We start from the raw sequence: 7,968 nt of genomic DNA, 5'->3' as shown, positions 1-7,968 counted from the left end.
CTAGTTCCAGTACTTTCTATCACTCAGCGAGATGTCCATGGAGTTTAAATGTCTCAAAAGTTAATAGGAGGTGAAGAAATTTATTTCAGCACCAAGGAGAGTTCCTGTGGGGTGTTTTGTTTTGTTTTGTTTTAATGGTTTTGTGTCTTCAAAATTGCATATTATTCATGAGGCTATGAAGAAATTTTGAAATGTGATTTAATAGAAAGTTGCTAAGAATTTATTTCATTCATTAGAATAATCCCAATCATTTCTTTGTATAAAATTTAAAATTGCCAGGACTTTGTGTATGTTCATGATTTCAACAACGTGTTATTGAAATGCAACAGAATTAACAATCCTTTGTCTTTTTTTCAAATGTCAAAAACCACATTTTCTGAATGGATCTAGAATGGAGGAAGGCACAGTGAAATCACAGAAGTGTTAAATTAACAGAGATTAAAATCTCTATGAGAACAAGGTCTAAAATCTTTTTCACCATTGTGTCCTCAAATCTTGGCATATGATAAATGCTCAGTGAATATTTATGTGAGTCTTCTGAGAAAGAATGAATTAATGAATGATGTTCATTAAATCAACAGGAATGAATTAGTGAATGTCTTCTCTCTAATGACAGGTCACTTTTTGCACCTGATCTGGGAGATACTCGCACACCACATTGCTCAACCTGAAACCTGAACACATCTTTCTTTGGTCCATATCAATGGAGTCTCTGGATCTCTGAAGAATCCTGCTCCAGGTCATACCTTTCATCTCCATGAACTGTTCAGTATAAAGGTTTCTCCTTTAAGACCTGCAGAAGTCACTGAGATCTCAGTCCCTATAATCCTACATCTCCAAGTCAGAATGGCACTACCCACCCATGGTTCCTCCAGTGCTCCAGCCAATCAGCCAAACTGGTTCTGCCCTGTAACCAGATGAACAAGACAGGAAACTGACTTTCATCCTCCTCCATGAGGTCCCAGGTAGACCATAACTATTTGTCCCTGTTCCCAACAGCCCAGACAGCCCCTTCCTTCTGTGCCAAGAGGAGAAAACACCAGGCCTCACTCTGCTGAGAGAACTTCAACAGTCCAAGACATCTGAGCCCAAATGTGCTGAGAGACAAAGGACAATAATGCAGTTCTGTTTCCAGCTGCCACCATAGCAAGACACAGGGTCACCCTGGGAGACTAGACACTACCAAAGCAGGGCCAAAGGTGAAGGAGAAAACATGAACAAGTAAACCCACGATGTTCAAACAGATGTTTCCAATAGTCAGCAAGTTGTGAAGACTTCTCAAAGCTCTAAATCCCTTCCCCTTTTTATGTCTATTTGTGGGATAAAACATGTGTGAATAAAGTCAATCCTCCTGGCTCCCAGGTAGACACAGCCCAGTTCTTAGCTCCTAGGAGGCTTCTGGGCTTAGGCTCCACTCTACTTGGACTGTACTAACAGGCCCCCAAAACGGGGGGAGCTGCCAGGGAAGGACTGATTTCCATTTCAAACTGCATTCTGGTACTTTGTACTCCAGCACCATTGGCCGATCAATATTTAATGCTTGGAGATTCTGACTCTGCGGGAGTCATGTCAGGGGACCTTGGGAGCCAATCTGCTTGAGCTTCTGAGTGATAATTATTCATGGGCTCCTGCCTCTTGCTCTTTCTCTCGCACGGTCCCACTCTGCAGACTCAGTGCCTTATTCAGTCTTCTCTCTCGCGCTCTCCGCTGCTGTAGCTGGACCCTTCGCCTTCGCCACCGCTCAGCATCTGCACATCCCTACAATGGCTAAAACAGCAATGGGTAAGGCATCGCGCCTCCTTCTCCCTCGGCTCGACCTGGAGCCCACCTTTCACCTTCTCTCTTAAGAGCTTTTAAGGCATTGGGAAATATTTTATAAAGAGAAAGATGTTAATGATAAAACAGAAACCGAGAAGGACGAAGGCAGTTCTGGGGCTTTGAGAAGGGCAAAGAGGGGGTCCCTGGAAATCTAAAACTAAATTTTCTTTTGAAAGGAAGAAGCAGGTAAGTTGCCTTCCCATGGGAAGAGAATTTGTTCTGTTTCCATGTTTTAAATTAGGGCTCAGTCGTGGGGGGGAGGGAGCTACCTTCACTGTTTGCCTTAAATGGGGTTAAGGGACATTTTGGAAAGTGCTTGTAACATCCTTTATTTCTTCTCTAGTTAAAAAAAAAAAAAAAGAAAAATGGGGAAGAGGAGAGGGAGGTGGCGGAAAGGAAAAAGAAAAATGCGAAGTCAAATCGGTCCCTTTTAGGTTGTTTGAAAGATGGGTGGATACGGGGGGTGGGGGTGGAGAACGGGGCAAATTTTATGGTATTGTCTCGTCCGAAAAACCGCTAGTCCTGGGGCGCGGTGCGGGGAGGTTAGGGCGGGGGATGGGGTGCTACGCTCCTTTGTTTTAGGGAAAGGGAGGGGAAAGAGAGAGGAAGTCGGGGAGGGCACGGAGGGCGCGGGTGGGCAGCTGCAGGGGCGGGGAAGCGCGCGGTGGGGAGGGGTGGAGGGACAGCGGTTTCGCAGGCGCTGGGGTGGGGTTTCTTTGTGTGTGGAAGGACGGTCCCAGGGGGAGGCACCTGCAGGCTGGGCGCACAATGCGGACGGCCCCACCCTGTGAGAAGCCGAGCTGGCGCCCTCACTCCTCCCCACCGCCGGGTGCAGCAGCTTCAGCCGAAAGAGGGCCTGGTGGGGAGCGCACCGCGACACCCAGGAGCCCAGCCCTGGGGGGAACAGCCGCGCCACGCCCCGCGCTTGTAGCTACTGACTCCGACTCGGCTTCCGAATGAGACCTGACCATTACCCCTGCCTTCCCCACCCTGGCCTCATTGTTCTGTTTAACCAAAAGGAGGAAAAAAGTGGGTTAACATTCTTCTTTTCAAAACCACATTGCATAGGGTAACTAGACATTGACGCAGATAAGGCTTCTTTGAGCTCATTAATCGTTTTGGGTAAAAGCTTCGGGAACCTAGATAAGTGTAGATATAATAATACAGATACAAAACAGGTCAACTTCTTAATAAATTGAGCCACGTGAAAATACCCGTCTTCTAGGTCAGACAGGGCCAAATAATGGCAATTTCCATAAGCTCAACCTATATATCAGGGAAACAGTTGAGACCCGAGAGATCCCCAACTGGATGTACGCCTCTAAGTGTCCCCATGGTTCCAGCGCTCGGTGGCCCCCGGGGTGGACAGGCAGGGATGGGCCCGAGGTCTGGTGACTGCTGGAAGCACCCCTCCCCCGGGACACTGGTGCAGGATGCGGAGAAGGGATCAAGCGAGGGACAGGGCTTGCTCCGCACAGCCCCGCCCTGCCCCACCCTTTTTGCGGTGCTGGGAAGACCTCCGGCTCCGAGGCTTGGCGAAGAAATGGAGTTGGGGAGGGGCCGTTGAACGGTCTGCTGTCCTAAAGCCCCCCCTTTTTTCAGCCCCGCAGTCCAGAACAACCCAGACACCCCTTTGCTTTGCGCAGACACCCGGTATTTCCCCAAGTCCTGGTGCCGAGCCCCTCCCAGCCAAGCGGGTGTCTCTGCAGAAAAGCTGGCTCGAGCCCCGCCCGGCCATACAAAAACGCGGCCCCACCCCAGCCCGCGGCAAGACCGCAGAGGTGACCCCTTCCCAGAGGTGCGGGGAGGGTTCTTCTCTTCTCGCCCTCCCACAACCCACGGAGTTCAGGCTACTTTCCCCCCAGTTGAAACCCTCGGCCCAAGCGGGGTTCTATATCATTTCCCCGGACGTAGTCCCTTTGGATAGTCTCTCCAGAAGGGACCCTCACTAATCGAGCAAGGCGCGGCTCGGCCCCACCCCTCCCAGCTGCGGCCCGGACTAATCAGTCGCTGGCCGGGTGGGGGCGCTCTTGGCGAGCCGGCGCGTGGAGCGCTGCCAGCCCTGCAGAGCCCCGCGCCGCGCCCTGTGCTCCCCTCCCCGGAGCTGGGCGCTCGCCCCCGCGGGTGCAGCCTGGGAGACGCGTTTCTGCGCAGTGTCCTAAGCTACCCCCACTTCTCACAGTTCGCGATTCACCCGCAAGTCCAGAAAGGTTCTCAGAATGAGGGATGGGGGCTATCTCGCTCTGCGTTCGGCACCCGCACCGGGAGGTTTCTGCTACAGGAGGGGGGGGCGACAAACTCATCACTATCAGTGTTATTTCACATTATTATCATGATGATGATGATGATGATTACTACTACTTCATGATTCGATGGCTTTATTTGTTCAAAAGGTTTGAATGATTGAATTTAAAGATTAACCCTGTTGCACTCTCTTTTCTTCCTTCTACTCTTCCCTTCCTTCACCACCCCTTAAAAAAGGAATTTTTTGTCCTGTTCATTTTATATTATAAAGCGAATGTGTTTTCAATTCCTGTCTGGATTACATATGTTCTTGTGGGTCGGGTACTACCTGAAGGTGCTTACTAAGGATAGGGTTTGTGCGCCAGAGATTGCTGGAAAATTCTTCGCAGATAATTGTGACTGCAAAGGGTAAAATTATACGTATATAATTGAGATGTAATGATCTTCACTGTGTATTCCATAAGGTCATATCTACCAATCAATATACATAGGTTATGCACACATTTTTAACTGTTTCTTTTCTTTTTTTCTGAAACTGTTCTTCCAATTGCTGATTCTTGATAGTGTCTCAGTTCGGCACAGAAACCTGGATCCTGAAATGGTAGCCACCATTCCATTAATAAAAATCCCACCCAAAGTGTGACAAATGCAAGGGTTCTTTCTGTCGTGAGTAAGCTGTATTTGCAAATCGTGAAGAGAAGCACAACCTCTGCAATACTAAAATAATGGATTTTGAACTCGTTTCAGTTGCACAGCATAATCAGTTAATCACTAGGGCAGGTGCTTTTTCCTGATTCATTAAACAACTATTCAACATGATTGTCCTAGGTGCATATAGTATTCCCCATTATCTACTCTAATAAAGTGGGCACCTTTTAAATGGATATATAAATAACCAGAAGTGGAAAAATGAGGATTTAGTCAGGATTGCAACATAAAACTGAAAGAGAGGGGCACCTGGGTGGTTCAGTTGTTGAGCGTCTGCCTTCAGCTCAGGTCATGATCCCAGAACCCTGGGACTGAGCCCTGCATCAGGCTCCCTGCTCAGCAGGAAGCCTGCTTCTCCCTCTCCCATACCCTCTACGGTGTTCCCTCTCTCCCTGTGTCTCTCTGTGTCAAATAAATAAATAAAATCTAACAAACAAACAAAAAAACTGAAAGAGAAATAGCAGTAGCTTATCAATTAATTATATATATGGTTAATACCAGCGAGTAAGCTGAACCTGTAGTAAGCATTACGTGACCAGTGTAGCCCTATACAAAAAGTTAGTATGATGCTATAAATTCGTATACCTGGTGGCATTTGTTGACACATGTCAAAATTCTCTGAAAGTGTACTTTAAAATAATAAATAAGATTGAATGATTTTTAGCATTAAAGTCTGGAATTTTTTTCAGTCACTATTCACAATAGTTTTGCGAAGTGACCTATGGCTTTGTAGTAAATAGTTTTATCCTAAGGAGGAGGGGATTATCTTTATTGTTAGATGAGTGCCTCTGCTCTTAGTCATTAACATTTTTAGCAGGATTTTATTTGCTGTACTAAAAACACACTTATTTACTTTGGAGATTCTTAAAATTATTAATGGATAGAAGCATTCAGTCATTTGAGCCAGTATGTCTTCCATCAAGTAGCCTGTGATGAAGAGGCTGTAAGAGGCTACATTTTGCTCAGATTCCACAGTGCCTGGCAGTCCTTTCAGAGTGGATAAAGCCGACGCACGCAATAAAATAGTTCTTCACCCTACACTGTAGGATCAAAATAGTTACTGAGTTCTGTGAATATCTAGTAGTTTCTACCATCCAGAATTGCAAGTTAAATCTGTAAGGTTCAAAATGAAATGGGAAATGAATCAATCATTTAATTGAGCATTTTTGTCATTAAAGAATCCAGACCATCTTTAGGAAAATTCCTCATGTGTCAATCACGTTTTGTTTTGTTTTGTTTTGTTTTGTTTTTATTCCAACCGAGCAGCACTGACGACATGCCCCATTCCATCTCAGGAGCTCCTTGCTCACAAGGCTGGATGATGCTGGCCCCGGGCAGGTGGCTACCTGCTCTGGGGTGTGGCCATTCCCAAGCTGCTAAAACCCAATTCCCGCTCACACCAATTTCCTATTTGTTTCTTGAAGAAACACACGCTATACTGTTGTCACAGGATCTGTGACCTTATATGAAAAATGCAAGAAATTGGCCACATAAAATAGCAAATTAGCTAGCTGATGACCCAGATGTTTCCAGAACGGAGGCTGGTTCTCGTTTCCTGTTCTCTCCATTGGAAAACCTTGGAGTCCGCAAAAGCTTTCACCCCACTAGAGGGCAATCTAGTTCTCTAAATAGGTGATTGATATATATATATTTTTTAAACCCAGTTTCAAATACTATTTAATAAAATCTTTTTTTTTAAATCTGGAACATTCAATTGCTTATTCAATAAATTAATGCCATACTTTACCCTACTGGATGAAAATTTGTGCACATTTTCAAGGAGACTATTAAAAATGAGTGGGAATGAGTGTTAACCCTCGTTAGTCCTTCTCTTACGATTTTACTTTCTAGTTTTATTACATTGTTATTATTATATCATTTATGTTACTTTTGGGAGTTTGTAGTGGATGAATGGTAGAAAATGGTCAGTAGTAATAGCAATATTATTTAGGAACAGAAAGTTGTAACGTTTAAATAAAGGAATAGGTAAACAATGTTTTTGTTTACTTATTCCTTTATTTAAAATGTGCTCAAGATGTTGGGGACATACCTGAATGTCAGTGTCCACCTTTAGGGAGCTTTTGGCTAGAAGTTAAAACATAGATACAAGACGATACTGAGGAGGCGGGTACCAAAAACAAGCCTAAACTAATTTTTAGAATCATCAAAAGTAGTTCTTTTCCATGTTTGAATTGGCAGGGATTTTTTTTTTCTCTTGTGTTTCATGTAACTATAATCCATCTGTAAAATATTTAATAGTTTCATATTACTGTGCTCCTCAAACTTTAATGTGCATATGAATTACCTGTGATTTTCATTAAAATGCTAATTCTGATACAGTAGGACCGGTTGAGACCAGCATTCCTAACAAACTCCCAGATGATGCTGATTCTAACCACCCAGTAAGTCAGTTTCAGAAAGAGAGAATTGTGATAGAGGTGTTCCTCATTTAATAAGCTTTGGTATTGGGTCTTAATATTTTCAAATGCATGGCAATATTTACAAAATATTTCACTTCCCCTTTATACTCTTAGGGATTTATTCCTCTGAGACTTATGTGTTCTCTGCTATCAGTCTCTCATAATTGGATTTTTAAAAATATATTCATATTTTAGGACTCAGCAGAAGACCTTCAAGAAAATGTGGAAAATGAGAATTTGGCTCTGTGTGTGTGTGTGTATGTGTGCCTAAGAAAAAATGAATATGGCTTGTGGCACAGTGGAGAAAGATACTAAATCAATATTGCTAGCTTAGTGTTATTTACAAAACAATGTGCAGAACAAAGAGTTCAACTCACAATCTTTTAGTTATGGGATAATCTAAAATTTGCCTAATTCAATTTGCCATATAGCTAATCCCATTTGCCACAGAGATAATTTGCTACAAATACTCCACATGCTGTATAAACTAAAACAGATTAAACAACACTAAAATTGCCTTTCAACATAACCCATAAGTGTTACTTACCAAATTATTCTAACAGAGAATTTCTTCCACATGAGAAAATTATTAATAATTTATTGAGTATGGCTGCATAATTGAAAACAGATTATGTATGTGTTTTCTCCTTACTTAAGCCAATAAAGGACCTCCATTGTTCCATACTAACTTTGGAAGAAAGTCAACCTAAAGGGAAAAAAAAACTGGACTTCGAAAAATAGCTCCGAAAATACCATATGTCAGTGCTCCCATGCAGTG

The 7,968-nt window shown here is 43.8% G+C and overlaps 1 protein-coding gene across 1 annotated transcript in view; it reads left to right on the top strand.

Annotated features, from left to right (window-relative positions):
- The first annotated feature begins 1,518 nt into the window (after nucleotides 1-1,518).
- STMN2 (stathmin 2) overlaps nucleotides 1,519-7,968 on the top strand; it is a 52,632-nt gene continuing 46,182 nt past the window's right edge. The window contains exon 1 of the mRNA XM_059166162.1: nucleotides 1,519-1,782. Within this exon, the coding sequence (XP_059022145.1) occupies nucleotides 1,764-1,782 (19 nt within the window). The 5' untranslated portion in view covers nucleotides 1,519-1,763. The remainder of the gene's footprint in view (nucleotides 1,783-7,968) is intronic.

Source organism: Mustela lutreola, chromosome 3 (genome assembly GCF_030435805.1).
Source record: "Mustela lutreola isolate mMusLut2 chromosome 3, mMusLut2.pri, whole genome shotgun sequence".
NCBI classification, from domain to species: domain Eukaryota; kingdom Metazoa; phylum Chordata; class Mammalia; order Carnivora; family Mustelidae; genus Mustela; species Mustela lutreola.
The sequence above is the reverse complement of the archived record's forward strand: the minus strand, read 5'-3'. Positions and strand labels throughout refer to the sequence as shown.